The sequence below is a fragment of the Pleurodeles waltl genome, chromosome 6 (genome assembly GCF_031143425.1).
Source record: "Pleurodeles waltl isolate 20211129_DDA chromosome 6, aPleWal1.hap1.20221129, whole genome shotgun sequence".
Lineage (NCBI taxonomy): Eukaryota > Metazoa > Chordata > Amphibia > Caudata > Salamandridae > Pleurodeles > Pleurodeles waltl.
The window spans coordinates 818,173,738-818,192,842 of NC_090445.1; the positions used below are offsets into that span (position 1 = coordinate 818,173,738).

General features: G+C 42.0%; 1 protein-coding gene across 3 annotated transcripts in view; it reads right to left on the bottom strand.

Moving 5' to 3' along the window:
- The window catches only part of LOC138300274 (glutathione S-transferase omega-1-like), a 62,639-nt gene that overhangs the window by 26,093 nt on the left and 17,441 nt on the right, over positions 1-19,105 (bottom strand). For all 3 annotated transcript variants that reach the window (XM_069239441.1, XM_069239440.1, XM_069239442.1), the window contains exons 3-4: positions 17,516-17,624; positions 13,136-13,358 (exon numbers count right to left, since the gene is read on the bottom strand). In XM_069239441.1, coding sequence (XP_069095542.1) covers positions 13,136-13,358; positions 17,516-17,624 — 332 coding nt within the window. The remainder of the gene's footprint in view (positions 1-13,135; positions 13,359-17,515; positions 17,625-19,105) is intronic.

Genomic DNA, 19,105 nt, shown 5'->3' on the forward strand with positions numbered 1-19,105 from the left:
TTGTCGGGTAATTCAAATCATGCAATGTTTTTCCAAACAGTAAAATTAATCAATCAATCAGGTATTTATAAAGTCCGGCTTATCACCCAGAGGATCTTGAGGAGCTGTGGGGAAGGATGCAGATCAATAGAAGAGCCGGGTCTTGAGGTCTGTCCTGAACTGGATCGGCGAGGGGGATTGCCTGAGGTGGAGAGGCAGTGTGTTCCAGGTCTGCACCGCAAGGTAGGAGAAGGATCTTTCTCCAGCTGAGTTCCTATGGTTCCTTGGGGTGGAGGAGAGGAGCAGCTGGGTGGAGCAGAGCTGTCTGGTGGGAGTGTAGAAACAGAGGCGGTGGTTGAGGTAGGAGGATCCGATGTTGTGTAGGGCCCTGTATGGATGTGTGAGGAACTTGAAAGTGATTCTTTGTTGACCAGTAGCCAGTGGTGGTCTCACAGGTGTGCACTGATGTAGTTGTGCTGTGGGATGTCCAGGGTGAGTCTAGCCGTGGCATTCTGGATTCTCTGGAGTCTTGTTTGGAGTTTCTAGGTGATGTTGGCATCGAGTGCGTTGCCGTAGTCATGCTTGCTGCAGACGAGTGCCCGGTTGACTGTTCTTCTTGCCTCAATGGGATCCATTTGAAGATCTTTCGGAGCAGGCAAAGTGTGTGGAAGCACGATTATGAGACAACACTGACTTGGCAGGCCACCGAGATCAAGGAGTCGAGGATGATGCCGAAGTTGGGTGTGTGGTCGGTGTGTGGGGGAGCCCCGAGAGCTGTGGGCTGCCAGGAGTTGTACAAGGTGGAGGAATTGGAGCCCTGGATGAAGATATCAGTCTTGTCAGAGTTGAGCTTGAGGCAGTTGTCTTTCATCCAGGCGGTGATTGCCTTCATTCCATTGTTATAGTTGCTCTTGGCTGTTGATGGTTCGTGGGTGAGGGAGAGAATCAGTTGGGTGTAGGAGACAGTGTTGAGACCATAGTGTCTGACAATGTTAGCATGCAGAGTCATGTAGATATTGAAGAGGGTGGGGCTCCGAGAGGAGCCCTGGGGGGACACAGCAGCTGGTCTCCGTTGGTTTGGAGGTGAATGGTGGGAGCTTCACTCTCTGGGTACGGCCGTGAGGAAGGAGCGTTTGCACTCAAGGGCTTTGCCGCAGATGTGGGCTTCATGTAGTCTGGTGCAGAGAGTGGTGTCGTAGGAAGAGGGATGCTATTTCGCCACGGTCGAGGAGGGTGGAGATGTCATCAATGGCTGTGAGGAGTGCGGTCTCAGTACTGTGGTTACTCCTGAATCCAGATTGGGAGGGGTCCATCATGTAGTTGGTCTCCATAAATTGTAGTTAAAAACCCATTTATATGTGGGGAAATGGGTCAGACAGAACATACACAGACACACAAGCTGACTTTCCCTAGCAAACAGGTCGGTCACTATTTATGCTTCTATAAAACAACTCACTTAGCACAAGGCCTGATGACATGCATGGTGTTGTGTAACAGTGTGGTTTGAAGGGAATAGGTGAAATAAAAATCCATAACAAAGGTAAAGTGAGGATGATATCTGCTAGACCACATGGGACTATGAAGCTAGAACAGTGTCACCAGCAGGTCAGTCATTTGTGCTGCTGAAAAGACATGGAATAATGCAGAAACAGTGTTTGATGAAGTGGCCCAACCCCCGATTAGGTGCTAAAGCAGGGGTAGGGAGAAGCTAGGGACACAATATTAAGCTAGCCTGAAAGAACAGCTTAGTCACAAACATGGGGCTCAGGGATGCAGCTGTAGCTTTGTACCTGCACCAGAAAATCACTGAAGGAAAAGTCTTTAACACCAGCAAACCAAGTGACTTGAACCAATGACAATCACAAGTGGAAGACTTACAAAACTGGTTCATGATAACATCTAAACAGTTCATATGGATGCTGAAAACGTATCTTGGCTCTACAATCTCTCTTGGTAGATTACTAAACCTCCGGGATTTCCCAATTTTATTAACTAGATTATGGAAAAGGGCTCAATTTGACTACAGTTATTCCAAATTGCAGCTGTATTATGAGGCAGGCTGGCTGGTGCCTTCATACTAGAGGGGTGTACAGTAGAGGTCACTTATGCAGTCTGCAAAGGGCATATACAGTCTCAGACACTATACATCAGATTAGGAGTAGCCAGAAAAGGACCTCAGTCTGAAGAGAAACACTTCATAAGTAGGTCCGCCCTTTTCAAAAATCCCCTAAGATGGCTAAAGAGCCCCCTCTGCATGGTCTTGAAGGGACACGCATCCAATAATTTAATGACAGGCACAGTGCGATCGATGTCTCTCACACAGCCTGACCATAGAAACCAATTGGTGTCAGGTGCTTATCATGTCTTTATAACCATACCATGACCTACCTCAAAGTAAAGGTGTCCTGAGGCCAGCAGAAGCAATATGAAGAATGGGTTAAGGCAAGGTTTTAAAAAAATATTTAGCTAATTGGGTTAGTTAAATTCATTTATCAGCTTATTTCATTTCTCCACTTTGATTTTATGCCAAGACTGGAGGCTATCATTATGCATATATCTTTTATTGCTACTCTATGTGCAGCCATTCAAAGCAACTTTTAACCATACTAAAAACTCCAGAATCAGAATCAATAAAGAAGTCTACATAAACTCCGTCCCAGCAGCCATCATCCTCTTTTCATTGATGCTCTGTGTCAGTTAAGTATGTACTTTCTTAATTAGATTTTAAGTTTGGAAACCTAGAGTAAGTATAAGGGTTGGTTTCATTTGTTCCCTTTCCCAGTATATGGGAAATATTTAAGTTAAATACTTTTTGTTAGAGTATATCATTTTACATGTCTGGTAAGTTTTGAACTTACAAAAATGTTTATTTGTAAAGTACTTGGTTCGTAATGGTTTCAACACATGGCTTTAACAAATTTACGCCTGTATAATTAAGGTTTAAAGTACCTTGTTTGTCACGCATTATTTAAATAGCAGGGGCGGTTTGGGAACACGCATGTGCTTGTACAGCCCTGTGTGCCTCAGTTCACGTTCTGGAAGGTGGCATGAGTCACAGGCTGCAAGAAGGTTTTTTTCCTAAACACAGCGAATCTGCAGGTGCGAAAGTGATCAGAATCTGCTCTCGTTGAGGGAATGCCCATTCTGTTTGCGTTGTGATGTCACTGCATTAGTGTGCGCAATGGGGTCATGGCGCCTTAGCAGCCATTTTGATTAAGAAGTCAAACTCAATGGGATCGAAGCTTTCGAGCAGACATTTTGGAAAAGTATTAACGCTTCAGTTAACGGTTGCTTAGTCAACCAAGGGAATCAATTACGAGAGCTTCCCATTATGGAGAATTGGAGAGGGTTGTTTCATGATTTAGGCAATGAGATAAAATAAAATACCTATACATAAAAACAACTAATAATAGTGTGAATATTATATTACAAGTTGAGTGAGACAGGAGATGTTACTCAAAATGAGGCCATTAAGAAGATGGTACATAATGAAGTTAAGGCTTCTGTGAAAAAGTTAGGGACAGTTTTAGGGAAAAAGAGAAAGGGCAAGAAATTTCCTAATTAAGTGGAGGAGTTTTGGTCTCCAGATGAGGAGGAACTTTCGGAAGAAAAGGAGAGAGGAGGAAAGAAAAGGCTTAAGAGCAAACACGTAGAGCTGAACAAAAAGGATGAGTGTTTCACTTGTCAAACAGGTGAGCAAGGTGTCACTCACGGCACAAAATATGGTGTCCTTTGTGGCACAAAGGTGACTGAGGCTAGACCTTACGATGGAGATTCATATAATGAGGAGCTGGATTTTGCATGTGGCGGAGGAGGCAAAATCAAAAGAAGTGCCTGTAGATATTGAATTGTTGCGGGGCTGGTGTCAGAGGGCAATGTTTTTCATAGGGAACACAAACACCACTCTCATGGCGGAGAGAAGAAAAGCCATATTGATGAGGATTAGTCCTACGTTATGAAACTTTGCAAAGAAAAAGTCTTGAGAGGACCCAAAAGGTAATTTATTTGTGGAAGGTTAAGTCACAAATGTACGTAAATTTGTTTACTTCACCAGTTTGGAAAAAGCGCAAACCCCTTTGAAGAAAGCATTTGGAAGTCTGATTTTTGACAGGGCTGGAGCAGGGGGGGGGCGTTTCTCTGGCTGTAGTTTCGGAAAGTCCTACTATCAAGCACATGGTTGTGCATCATTCAGAGGATTTCAATCAGCTCTTGTTCATTCCTACAAAGAGGAATATTAGACAGAGGACGTCAAGCCAGAGGAAGAGCACAAATTATGCAGTGGGTCAAGGTGAGTATGAAGATGTCTATTGGTTGTCTCCTATGATAGGTAGGGGGCATTTGAGAACCTTTGTACAAAATTGGAAAAATTTGACTATTGGATAATAAAACCAATCCAAGGTTATGTAATACAATTTTGAGATTTTCCTGTTCAGGAGCCAAATTAGATGGTTTTCTTTCAAGATCAGAAGTTGTTAGCAAGTGAAGAGGTGTAGGAAATGCCAAGGAAAGGTGCTATAGAGAAGGTGAAAGAGGAACAGTTGACTTTTGTAAGCACAATATTTTTGGCTCAGAAAAAGGACAAGGGTTGGCACCCTGCAATAAATTTAAGAAACTTGAATTGGCTTCTGGTTTACAGGCAGTTCAAGATGGAAGGAGTCCATATTTTACTGGACATTTTGGAGGCAAACAACTGGTTAGTAAAACTCGATTTGAAGGATGCCTACTTCTCCATTCTGATGGCAGAAGCCAGTTGGAAATATCTCCAGTTCAGATGGTTGGGGATACTTTATCAATTCACTTGTCTTCCTTTTGGATTAGCTTCTTGCCCCTGGTGTTCCAACAAGGTTTGAAAGCCTATAGTATTGTTTCTAAGGAAGAGAGGAATTCATATGATGAAGAACGATTTCCTGATTATGTCACAGGATGCGGAGGAGTTGAAATTGCAACTACAACTAGTGGTAACCCTTTTAGAGAGTCTAGTCTTTCTAATCAAGAGAGGCAAGTCTGTTTTAATTCTGTCAGAAATTGGAATTTTTAGGATTTCTGGTGGATACTGTCCATGTCAATTTTGAGTCTTCCATATACGAAAATTATGCAAATAAAGACATAAGAAAGCAAGTTTTAAAAGAAACATTTAGTGAAGTTGAGGACTTTAGTAAGGATAATAGGTTTATTTTCTTCTTCTAATCAGGCAATTTTTCTAGTACCACTGCATTACAGGGCCCTGCATAGTTTGAAAGTGAAGAGTTTGAGAAAAGGTTTGTGGTAAGGAGCTCAGGTTGCCCTCAAGTTGGAAGGGCATGACAAGCTGCACTGGTGGCTGGAAAATGTGGATGCCTGAAATGGCCGGGCAATTGTTAGTATTTGTCCAAATTATGTTCTAGAGACACACGCAAGTCATTATGGTTGGGGTGCTTGTTTGAATCAGCAAGAAATAGGCGGAAGTCTTTAGAAGAGGGATCACAGCAAATAAATGGTTTGAAATGAAGGTAGGCCTTTTTGCTTTTTAGAGTTTTGGCAAGGTTTTAAAAACTGCAATGTTTTATTAAAAATGGACAATGTTTCGGTTGTAGGTTATTTAAACAAATTGGGTGGCAGCAAGTCCAAGGCTTTGTCACGGATAGTGAAATTAATTTGGAAATATTGTTTAGAACATAAACTAGGATTACATGCAGAATATTTTCCAGGGCAGAACAACTGGGTTGCAGACTGGAATTCAAGATATCTAGAGATTACAGCGACTGGAAGTTGGATGTGTGAATCTTCAAAAGGATTCAAGAGATATTGAGTCCTTTCTATCTATATTTGTTTGCGTCAAGACTGACTTACCGATTAGACAGATATTTCAGTTGGAGACCAGATCCATTAGCAGAGGCAGTGGATACTTTTCTGCAGGACTGTTTGCAATGATGCAGAGTGTTGTTGATGATGAGGAAACAGAAATGTAAGATAGTGTTAATAACTCCTTTTTGGAGCTTGTCATAGAGGAACCTTATTTAATTCAGTGTTCAGAACAGGTGTTAATAGGACCAGATTGCGAAGAACATCCTTTGGTCGCAGAAGGTGTTATGAACCTTCTTGTTTAAAGATTTCAGGGGAGGCAAACACTTTGCAGGTCTTTCGGAATAGGCTCAAGAGTTGCTTAGAGAATGCTGGGCCCCAGGAACCAGAAGGCATGGAAAAGTTGAATAAGTTGGTGCTTGGAAAGGGACTTGGATCCCATGGAGGCATCTTCTATAGACTTATCAATTTGTTTATCTTCCTTATATGAAAAATTATTGAGTTATAGAACAATTACGTGTTGGAGATCATCTGTAGCAGCTGGCCATTCACAGGTTAATGGTTTAACTATAGGAAGAGATATTTTGGTAAGAAGCGTAATGAAAAGGTGTACAATTGCGTAGACCACCACAACCTAGATACAGTTGTTAGTGGAATGCAAACTTAGTTTTACAATCATTGGAGAACCGGCCCAAGAATAAATATTAGTCTATACTAAAAATATCTTTGAAATTGGCAACTCTTTTATGTCTAATATCTTACAGAAGGGTATCTGATGTAAAAGCATTAGAGGTGAGTAATAGATTCAAAATCCAGATTGTGTGTTATTTATGATCACAAAGCGAACAAAGACAATGCTTACATCAATATTTTAGCCACGTTTTGATGATCATCCAAAGCTGTGTGTAGTTAGGTGTGTGAAAAAAATATGAATCTAGAATGGCAGAGTTCAGGAGGCATGGTGTGACTATTATTGTCTTATGTACGTCAGTATAATCACGTGAGTTCTGCAACTATTTCACGCTGGGTGAGATTGTTCATGGCTGAGGCAGGTGTTAAAATGAGCAGATTTGGAGAGCATTCAATGAGAGGAGCTCTGGCCACCAAATGTTTTTCTTTCGGTGGACGTTTAGAAGACATTTTGAAGGCTGTGTTTGCACAATCCTATTTGAAACCCTTAGAGCATGTTTTGAAAGTAGCTATTCACAGCTTTGAACATGTATAATGAAAGCCTCCGGTCTTCACATATGTAGAGGCTCCAAGCTATATGATGAGAAACACAGAGGTTAGCATTATCCCACCCTGCCTTCCCTGGGGAGGAGATAGAAAGATTTTACTTTTGTCATTGCAAGGTTTATTTTTTCTATTAAGTAAATTGTGGAATTCTGTAATTGACATTTAAATAATTTCTTCAAAGAAAAGGTAATAATATATTTATTTTTTCATATTAGAAAATCAGTAATTACATAGTATTTGCAGAAGAGATGACAATAATTCAAAGACTTTTGAGAAGAGAATTAGTTAAAGTTTTAATAGTTAAAGTTTATTTGAGTTTTAATTTCCAAGTTGGCATTGTTGTCCACAGAGCAGATGTAAAAGGAAGATGGCTGCTGGGACAGAGTTTATATACACTTCTTTATTGATTCTGATTCTAGAGTTTTGTGTATGGTTAATGGTTGCTTGGAATGTCTGCACACAGAGTAGCAATAAAAGATATATGCATAATGCTAACCTACGTGTCTTTAATAAAATTCAGATTCTGTCATCATGTAAATTGGAGAATCTACATTCTACATGCCTGGATGCCCGACGAAGGTTGGAGCAGCTGCATGATCCACTCCACCTTCTAGAGTTATAAAATAGCATCTGCAGTGCACACATGCAGCACATGTGCACATTATGTGTGCACAGCAGGCACACTGAAGGCATGCCAAAAGTAAGCCCATCTGAGCCCCACCAAGCTTTCAGCCACTGTGTCCAAGCCTGCAACTATGAATCGCCCAGGCCTGGTCTATCTCCTATCGAGGAGAGCAGGAATGGTTGTTTTTTTACAATGTTGATGAAACTTAATCGTGATGTAGCCACTACTCCTCAAGAAGATAGCCTGGTAATCCTCCCCCTGGGAAAGATGCATCTTAAAAAAAAAAAAATCTGTGTTCTCCCTTGTTTTCAGTTCACAGGAGCATGCACTATGTGGAATTAAACAGAAATGCAGGGTACACCCTAGTATCATCTTCCTTAACTAAGCTGGAACACCTTGACATGGCTAGACGCATTAGTCCTTCAGGCCAAAATTTATTTGCTTAACCTTATGGTTCTGAGAGACTTTCAGTGTTCAGGGCAAATCCAAATCTGATACTTAATTTCTTTTGTCTCCATTATTAATAATCCAGGCCTTGCGAAACACGTAAAAGGCCATACCAAGAATGCTGGACACTAATTAGCTTTGATTTTCTCTTTAGAAATCATATGGTCTGACCATTTCTTAATCCCATTCACATTAACAGCTCATTATTTGCCTAACCCTGTGAATGTGAGACCAGGTAAATGCAAGCACCATGGTTAAACAACATTATGGGCCTCATTACGACCCTGGCGGTCTAATGACCACCAGGATCGCGGTGGCAGTCAACCGCCGCAAATGCAGCAGTCCGACCGCCACATCACGACAGCGGCGGTAGCACCGCGGTCAGACCAACTGCCAGTTTTCGTCAAGTGCAAGCAAGCAGCACGCCCTGGGTAATACGACTCCCTTCTCCACCAGCGGTTTCACAGTGGTATCCCTGCTTTGAAAAGGCTGGCAGAGATGGGCAGTGCAAGGCCCCCCTGGTGCACCCTCCGTACTACTGCATTGCCACCGGCTCTATTACTAATAGAGCCGGAGACAAAACTGCAGGCCGTTTCCTGCAGGGCCAGCGGGAAACTCGTAATGGCCCCAGAGGGGAGGCAGCCACAATGGCAGCAACCTCTCAGTCGAAACTTCAGCAGACTTGCTTTTCCATCTGCCAAAGTCATAATGAGGGCCTATGTCTTTGTTAGCCTCCCTCTACACCCTAAGGTACCCACTCACCATATACCTAGAAAAGATCAATTCCTTCTGACATGATTCTATCAGCACATCACCACAACAACTGAACTTTTCTATTCTTTATGAACCAAAAACATGAACTCTAAATATGCTGTCAGTAAATGGTTCACTCCCATGTTAAGACTGAAAAAAACACAAGTAAAGCCTTTAGAAAGGTGTCTGAGAAAATCTCATGGCATTGGAGATAGGTCAAGATACTTCTATCAAATGAACAAGTACTGCTTCCTTATTACGAAAGCCATGAGATGGCTGTTATAATCTGCTATGTTGGTAATGTATTCTGTGCACACCTCCATTGTTCTTTGCTCTGCTCAGCCAGTGTGTGATGCCATGGAGTGTTGGTGAGGACTGCAGGACTGTAACAGAGAGTGTGGGCTGAGCAGAGAGGATGCTTCTCTTGGTAGGGTTTCCTTATAAAATAACCTATCCTGTAACCTTTTAAATAAATCTACAACCTCTATTCTATGTGAACTGGAAACCCGACTCCTACTTGCCAAGAAGGAATCTTTGATTACAACACTGGTAATGATCTGGAAACAAAACTACACTTAAGGAAGCTCATGAAACAAAGCAGTGAAGGAACATTGAAGGTGCAGAAGAAAAGAGACGCACAAAGAGGAAAAGTAGATACCGTGAACCCTACCAGTGTTTTAACCTATGAGACAGCCTGGAGACCGAGAGGACGGTCATCTCACTTAACTGTACACAGATGAACATAGATGCTGTCAAGCAGACATGGTTTTTTAGCCAGGCCTGCTGTGTCTGGTAGGAACTGTGTCAGATGTGGAATTAATTGGGCTGATATTAAATCGACTACAAATACCAAAGTCGTAGCCTGCTGAACCTTGCATGCACGCAGTTGTACAAAATATAGAGTTGATCTAATCTGTGTAGTGGAGCGGTTTGCAGTCTGCATTTCTGATCGTTAGTGAACTGGCAGTGAGTATAAGAGTAGGGCAGCGCATGTCATCTAATTTGGGGAGCTGACTCGTGCAAAGTGTTGTTGTTGGCGCTAAGACTGAGGGCCTCTTTACAAGTTTGGCGGAGGGGATTACTCGTGACGCCGTATTGCAAGTTCCATTATATCCTATGGAACTTGTAATATGGTGGCCAGGATATCCGTCACATTTGTGACTGAGTAATCCCCTCGGCCAAACTCGCAATGAGCCCCTGAGTGTTCACAATCAAGTTACTGTGAGCTCCAACGCGTGAGTGACTTGATGTACCATTATTTGGAGGCAAGGACCATTGCCTAGATGCCCTGGGTAGGTGGTTGCTCACATGCGCACAAACAGAGATCGATCAGGGTGGGTCATCTGTTGAAGGCAGTGTTTGTCATCAAGGGCACGTGCTCAGCTGGTAAGTGAGATTTACCCCTACTTGTCATAGTGGAGGCAAGAGCACTTACATATTAACTCTAATCCTTCCCATCAACTGTGGGATTCCAAGAGTGAGCTCCTAGCTGCAAGGGAACAGAAATCTGAGCGTGCTCACGTTGTGATCAGTGTTACATGGGAACACGTCAGAGCGACGTGTGATGTAGCAGCTAAAGACTAGACCAGAGGTCATGTGTAAGTCAACGCAATGCGGAAACCATGGGCGTGAGCATCATAGTTTTTGGAAAAACATCAGAGCATCATTTTTTTAAGCTAAACCGCGTTGCGGGATCAATGTAAGAGACATGCAATTTTGCTGATCACTGCATGTTTCGCAGGGATAGGTGATGTATACATTTGTGACATCATCTGAGCACCTATGGAACCGTAATGTGTCTTTAAGTATTGGGTCTACGCCCAGGGTATTGTGTGTAGTTCAGGTGAGATGTCACTCACCGCAGTGGAGAACTTTGTGTTACCTGCCATGGTTACTTTTATGTCATGCTGATTTTGTTACCATATATACTGTCATGGGTTGTGTGTGGCATATTCGAGTGAGCTATCGCCCACCACATTTGGGCACTTTGAGTTTGTTTGTTTTTTTCTAAAATAAATGTCATTCTGATTTTGCTGCCACAGTATATGGTCTCATTTGTGCCAGGAGAATGTTTTAAATATGTGTTGCATGCAATGTAATGCTGAATGGTTACATATTATGTCTAGTCGTATTGTGACAATTTTGTGCAATGATATGCTGACGTTTTACTCATGATGTCAGTTGCTATTTTTTAGTTTGGGGTTCGTGCTCTCGTAAGAGTGTACAGGAGTTTTGGTTAGTGATAGTGGCTATGGTTGAGTCCATGTTTTGTCCTTTGTGTCCCAGGATTGTGGATGGTTACGCAATAGAGGGTGAGTCTATGAAATCGGACGTTCATCCTGTGAGAGTGCGCTGTAGAAGGTGCCCATGTTTTGCATGCGTATGATAGATGTATTATGTAATTTAAGTCTTTGGTCCTGTGAGAGTATGCAGTAGTGGGTGAGTGTTTCTAAGCCTGCAAGAGTACGCAGAATAGCATGAATGTGTAGTGCTAGTCCTTTGCTAAATTCACAAGATGCACTGTTGTTTTTGGATGAGTGTGGGTTGAAAGAGATTACTTGTTAATTTTATAAGATGTCCTGTTGTTTTGGGATGAGTATGTGTTGAAAGAGACGCATTGCTAAGTTCACAAGATGTCCTGTTTTGGAATGAGTGTGGATTGAAAGAGACCTGTTGCTAAATGTATGAGGTTCTCGGTTGACACAGATTGGATGAGGGTTGAAAGATACGTATTGCAAATTTCTAGAATAAGGGTTGAAGGACATTTTCCTACTGCTATCGTGAGGGTTGAAAGATACCCATTGTGTTATGCACAAGATGCTCTGTTCTGGGTTGAGTGAGGGTTTTAGTATATTTTATGGTTTTGTGATTCATTTGATTGTTTCTGCCTGGTTGAGTAATAGGTAGTGTGTTAAGGATTCAGTGGGACCTGTATATGGGTGTGCTTTTGGTTTTGTATAGATGGGGGTCAGATGCCACCACTGCGTGAATAATATTATAGGGTTGAATAATTTATAGGACTTAGCTAAAGTCTCTTATGTTTTCTGCTTATTATTTTCTATCTTAAGTTTCCTGTTTGCATTATTTTATTTTGTATAGGAAGAAGATGTGTTATACTCTGCTATGCTTCTAATGCATTTTGTGCACAACTCCATTGTTCTCTGCTCTGCTTAGCCAATGTGTGGTATCATGGAATGTTGGTGGGTGACTGGAGAACTGTAACAGTTAGAGAGAGTGGGCTGAGCAGAGAGGACGCTGCTCCTGGTGGGATTTCCTTATTAAGTAACTTGTAACCTTTTAAATAAATCGACAACCTCTATCCTAAGTGAACTGGCTGCCTTACTCCTATCTGCCAAAAAGGAATCTTTGATTACAACAATGCTATATACAGAAAAGATTCTTCTGGCTAGCAATTGCTCTAGAGTACTTTTTTAAACCATCAATTCACTCTTTTCAGACATCTTGCTTTACTGCAGTAGAAGGAACTTACAGTTTGTGACTGAAAACATTTCCCTGAAAGTGGAGCAGTCACACTAAAAATGTTGGTCAGTGAAAAGTGATAGAACTTGTGTTAATTTGTTCAAGGGTGGTCACCAATGACAGATTTGATTTGCCTTTTAAAACACCTCATGACCACACTTATGGACAGAACTGCATTGTACAGATAAAAACAGTAAGACTTCCCTGTATGTTGCTCTGAAAGATTTATTGCTGCATGAGTACTGGACCTCATTTTATACTGCCATGATTACCACAAAGCCATGGTGTTCCATGTCACTTCAGGAAGCCTGCTGCTCTCTAGAACTTCTCTCCTGACCTTGGTGAGTGCCGGATACCCTAAAGTTACAGAAGCTATTGCTATCGGAGAGAAGCCCCAGTATGCCAGTTCCAACTGGACATTTATTTAGCCTGTTCCAGTGAAATGACATTTATAAAAAATATAAAGAATGGAAACCCATGATTGGGGACAAATGTGGAACGAGTCTTAACACATAAAAGGAGACAGGAGTAGCTCTGCAAGTCACTGGGCAAGACATCCTGAAACTACATTTGTCACAAACTAACATCTTACAGACAGAAGAGGGTGTAGTCCTGAGCAGGATAACTGGTGCAGACATAGTGGCAGGTGGGTGAGACTACCAGATTGTTCACTGTAATGAGTAACATTTATAGATCCTTACCAATATAACAACTGAGTAAATTGAGAGTTTGCTTCAGTCAGTGACTTACACACATTGATCACACAACTTCAAACATACACCTTCAGATATTCCTTAAACATGTAATCCTTTTAAGTTTCCCAAAAGCTCCTACCTTAGAAAAATGTTCCAGGAGCATCTTCTGCTGTGCTTTCTGTAATGGATCAGAAGGGGTCAGCTTCTTGCCTGGATATACTTCATCTAGATAGTCACTTGTGATTGGAGACTCATAAATGATCTCTCCCCTACTGGTCTCCAAAACTGGCACCATTCCAAATGGGGCTTTCTTTAAGAACCATTCTGGTTTGCTCTTTAGATTAACATTGATGGTTTCAAACCTTAAGAAAACAGAGTACAAAAATGTAAAAAAAACATATTGTCGTCTTAGGAACAATTTGATACGCTGTTTGCTTCATGGTTAACAAAGGTTAGTCACTGGCAGAAAACTGTTAAACAATGTTAGGTATACAGACTCAATAAGAGCGCTGCCCAATTGGAAACAGAGTTTATATGTCATAATTATTTCAGTTTTAATGGGGTGCTCTAGCCAGTTAATCCTGTATTGACATCAGTTTGTTGGGAAACGTGGCACCACTGCTATGAGGAAACATCTACAGCAGGCTGCTGCCAAAATCTTGTCAAGTCAGAATCAGCAGATCATTGCAGGCACCTGCAATTACCAGTATTTTCTCTTTCTGTAGTTATACGTTAAACAATAGGCACACATCAGTGGTGTACGGATGTCCCTGCGATGCAAAAGGGCCCCCAACCCTTTAGGGACCCCCAGCTCTTTAGAGGATCCCTTTCAGCCCAAGACATATAAATATCTGAGAGATATGGGAAACTTTTGAGGCTTCCCATCCCATTCTGTGACGGGGAGTTAGTGGCATTACTATTGGCACATTTACTAAAGTAAAAGAAGTGGAATGTGACAACAGTTTAGACAGGTGTCAGCAGTACGCCAGTCAGAATGGTTGGAACCATTGTTTAAGCAGGTGGCTATAAAATACATCTAGTCATTCTTAAGCTATATTCTTTAAAAACAAAAAATAAAAAATGTCTTTCTACACTTTTGCAATGAAGAGATTGCAAACGCAAAACACACAAATATAAATAACCTTGATAGAAACTGACGTCCTTTTTTAAAGTATCGCGAACTGTTTTAAACAAACAGTGGAGTAATTACCTATTAAAATAATTCTGACATACAGAGGTGTAACAAGTCCATGCTACCACCTGAACAGTGTCACACACACACAGCACATCCATCTCCTCAAAACTGGGGAACGCCATTGACACCTTCTGCCACATAGACCAATATGATTAGCTCATCATGTCGACCAGACAACATCAGCACAAGATTCACAATATTTCCAATTCAAGAGAGCATTAGAAGGTTTTTACTCCCTTTCCTACATGAAGTGGAATCTAGAGACTTTCCGTCTAGGAGTTTCTCAAAGCAGATTACTACCCCAGAAATAGGTAGGTAACCAGGGATTAGCTACGTCCCTCTTACTCTCCGTCCATCTTACCCAATGCATACTAAATACTGACAGCATGATAATCGATCCACTTTTCTACTTCATCAGAGACCAATTCCATGGGATGCCAAAAGCCCATTCGATTAACTGCAGGAATTCCTTCCTGGATTATTCATTGCTTTGGGGCATTATCCCAACATTCTTAAAATGTTGTCATAAATGCTCCTGCATGGGAACCACACACCTGGTACAGTCATGCCTACTTATATCCCAGGGATGCACCTCTGTTGCTCCTGTGCTAAACCCCTTTAGCTCACTATAATGGTGTCTACATATATCCCAGGGATCTCCTTTAAATACACCTGTGTTAACCAGAGAGATTTCTATGTGGTATCCATATTCCAAGGCTGAGCAGTAGAAACTAGGTTACCTAGAAACTCACTACTGTTGTGCCTATTATATCTCAAGGTTATCCATCAGTGGCTTCTGTTAACCCCACAGACCCACAACTAAAGTGTTGATTTCTCTGGGGTGCATAACCACCAATCTGGGGTTAACAGCATAGACCCTCCTCAGAAGAATGTATTTAAATCCAAGAATTATGCCTCTGATGCTACTAGATTATTAATACCTTGTTTTTATACCTCACACTACTAAGCTTTCTAAGCAGTTTAAATAACTGATGTTATTATTACCCACAAATGGTACTCAATTAACCAATCTGGGGCTGGGAGGGAGTCAGAAGGGTGTTGTAGCCTTGCCATGATATCAACTTCTGATCTCCTGTTCACCACTTTGCTCCAGCAGCCAATGTTCAGCTCACTGGTCTATCCCTCTGGATGCCCACAGGCTCACTACTATTGTGTATTTAAATCCTAGACCTGTGTCTTAGCTGCTTTTGGATTGATCCAACAGGCTCACTTCTGTGAAGTCAACTTAACTTTCTAGGGATTCTTCCTGGCTGTCCTGGGTGAACCCAAAGGCATAAATTATGTGGCTACTCATGTGCCTAAGGATCCACTTTAGCTGTAGTCTTCTTAATAGTCAAATAGGTTCTCCTTGGCTGCCCCTGGGTCAACCCACTGACCTCTATGAAGGTTTCCAACATGCTTTGGCCACCTCTGAAGTCAACCCTAGTCTGATTATGGGGGTGTACACTGCTGCCTCTGGAGTCAACATCAATTTACCAATTTGCCAATAAGCAATAAACAATGGACGTTGCTTCCTCTGATTCTCCAGAATAAAATCAACAGTAAAATCTATACTTCCTCAACTAAAACGATCAGTCCGTCTGGATGCCTCTAGAGTCCAAGGGCATGTTCTCCAAGAGGAAAGAACTTCATCATTTGATATCTGCAACTTCGAATGAACTCACTTTTATAACATTTCTATATGGTTTTGGTAGCTTAGCTTCCACTGCTCCAGATCTAATCATACGAAACCGCTCCAAAAGGGAAACCATATCCATCCACAGTCCCATCAACAAAGTTGCACTTTATCTCCTCAGACTAAAAAAACGTTGTTTCGATTCCATCTGCCAGCCTTTGTCTTGTCAATCTCCAGCTTCATCTGGTACTCATGAATCTCACACTTACAAGCTTAGGGTTTTTTGCAATTTCAAACCTGAATCACCCACCCCCTCTTCAAACATACCATAACAACGTTTTCAATACGATCCTGGTTGCTCATCTTCTGCTACTCCTGATCTGATCTCCACTTTATAGATCAAAATGAAAACATGTGTACCTTTGGGACCATCAACAAAGTAACACTCTACTACTTGAGAGTAAAGTCCCTCAAATTTAAACTACAAGTCTTTGTTCTAACAATCCCTAGAGCCCTATAGTAGCGTAGCATCTACTGCTCCTGATATCCCATATCTAAAACTGCAAGCTTAATTGATACATCTAACAAAATTTCCATGATTTTGGTAGCTGAGCCTTTGCAGCTCCAGGTCGAACTACTACACAGCTCAAAGCCGGCGCCCACCCAAAAATATTGGCACCGAAATTCTTATCAAATTTTATGTTATCAGTGTACCCAAATTAGGAATCAACAGGTCTTCCCAGATGTAACTACATAGAAAGCCACCGCTAAAACTAAGTGATCTCAATGCTATAGAGTATAACACTATGTCAACATGCAAACAAAAATATGCTAACACAAAATACCTACTTCCCACCTAATACACTGGGTGGCTGGCCAACCTTTTTCTGCATACGTCAGCATATCCACATGACCTTTACCACAAATCTGCAAATCCTCACCATGCTATCCCTACTTCCACCCTTCACCAAAATATATATATTTTCCCCTCCTCTGCACCCTCATTACATTCACCTAACTTTCTTACTCTTCCCCTCCAATTAGTCCATGTATCTCACTTTGCTCATTCTGATTGCTCGCCTTCAGTCAATCCCAAACTGACCCAAACAACTGCCAACAAATAAATATTTTCTTCAGTTGTATAATTTAACCCTTATTCCACCTCTTACTCACACAGCTGCAACTTGCAGTCCTCATATCAGGTATCATTCATCCCCCATCTCAAATGCCCAAACTGAATCAAACAGATTTCCTAAATTTTAACTCCTCCCAATCTAAAAACAACTGCCTCTGTAAACTATTGTTCACTTCACTCTAACCTCCTGCAATTCCCCTTCATAATTTTGCTCCCAAGCCTACTTGATTTATTGAGGGACTACCACCCTCCAAAGCTTCTGCATACTGCAACCCCCTAATATTCTAGATTCACCAGCTCTTCAGTTTCCTCCTTACTGCAACATCTTTGAACAAATATAAAGGCTTACTATTTTTTCACTCAAGATTTGCTGCAAGCTATTGATTTTTCCAGACAACAGCATGATGTAGCCAGCCATCAGCTGAGCTCAAACATATGCAGGAAAAATTTACATCGTCATCATTAACCAGGACATGGCATGTCACAAAATCCACAGAAGTAGAAGTGAAAGTTGTTTTATAATGGAACACTGAGGATTTTTTTAGAAACTTACTTGATGTCCTTAGCCAACAGAACAAGCCTCGTTCTTTGGGCAAAAGGGCAGAACCGCATGCTGTAAATACGAATCAACCCTTCTGGAACGGGGCCTGGAGCTGGACTTCCTGAAATAAAGGGAAAGTTGAAGGGGATTTGCCTTAGAATATACTAGTCAAGTTTAATTAGTCACAAACTAAAAAAAGAACTAGAATTGAACAGATAGCAAGGTACGGATGTATAAAAATGGCATCTTGATCTTACAATTACTACAGCAAGGTTTTAGATCTGCAAAAGCACCATTCAAATTTGAGAGTACAAGACAAATGGATTAGAGAAGTTAAATGTGTATTATTGGTTTTCACTTTTTTTAAACTCATTTATAATAAATGACTTCACAACAATGTAGCAGGTATTTACAGTGTCAGTCTCTGTTCTTACATTTCAAAATGTTCCACTGTGGGGCACGTGGTTACTCTATGCCTATAAGATTGTCAGCAAATCTACTCCTGGTTTTACACCAAAGTGAGAGGTACCATTAACAATGTAACATCTGATGTGTAGTATCACATACTTTAAAGATGGAGGAGTGCAAATGCTGTGTAAGAACTACTTTGCCCCTTTGCTCTAATCTTGTTTTAGTACTGCAAATATATTCTATGCATGTGGTGAGTGAGGGAGAATAAAGCGAGTGCTGCCGAACTTCTACGGTGATGGGTCAACAATGGTGCTCTACTTCCAGTAATATGTAACATTTTATTAAACCGTTTCAGGAGAAGCCACTGCAACGTCAGTCAGCCAGCTGTACTCACCCATGACTCAGCGCACTAATTTGTAACCTTTTCAATAAACATTTCCAAACAATGGCTCTCATTTCAACCCTGGTGGACGGTGTTAATTTGGCGGTAGCACTGCCAACAGGCTGGCGGTAATTACCGCAAAATTATGACATTGGCGGTTTGCCAATGCACCACACCGTCCACCACGGCGGTAATGGTCTCCAGCTCGGCGGCCGTCACTAGTCTGCCTGCAGGGTAATGACCTTGCATACCGCCATGGTTTTCGTGGTTTTTGTATCGCCACGAAAACCATGGCAGTAGGCACTATCAGTGCCAGGGATTCCTTCCCTGGCACTGATAAGGGTCTCCCCTGCCCCCCTCCCCAGAGTCCTCCCCCAACAGCCGCGACCCCCCTATCACCCCACAAAGGTGATAGGGCCCCCTGCCCCCGAACTCCATGGGGCCCCCAGACATACCCCCCCACTCATGCACGCACACACCACTCACACGTGCACACACGTGCACACACCCATACACAATAAATCCCCTGACACACATCACACCCCCGCATACATACACGCACTCACATACCCCCTCTAAACACTCACAGTCACACCCCCATTCACGCACATAACACCACCTCACCCCCCTCCCCTCCCCTGTCGGATGATCACCTTACATGCTGTGGTCATCCGGGAAGGAAGGGGTTCCATAGGGCCTGCTCTGCCACCAGCATCCCGTCACCAGAACACAGCCACGCCGAATAGCGAAACGTAATTCGGTGACTTGTGTTCTGATGATGTGCCGGTGATGGAGGAGCAATCTCCTCT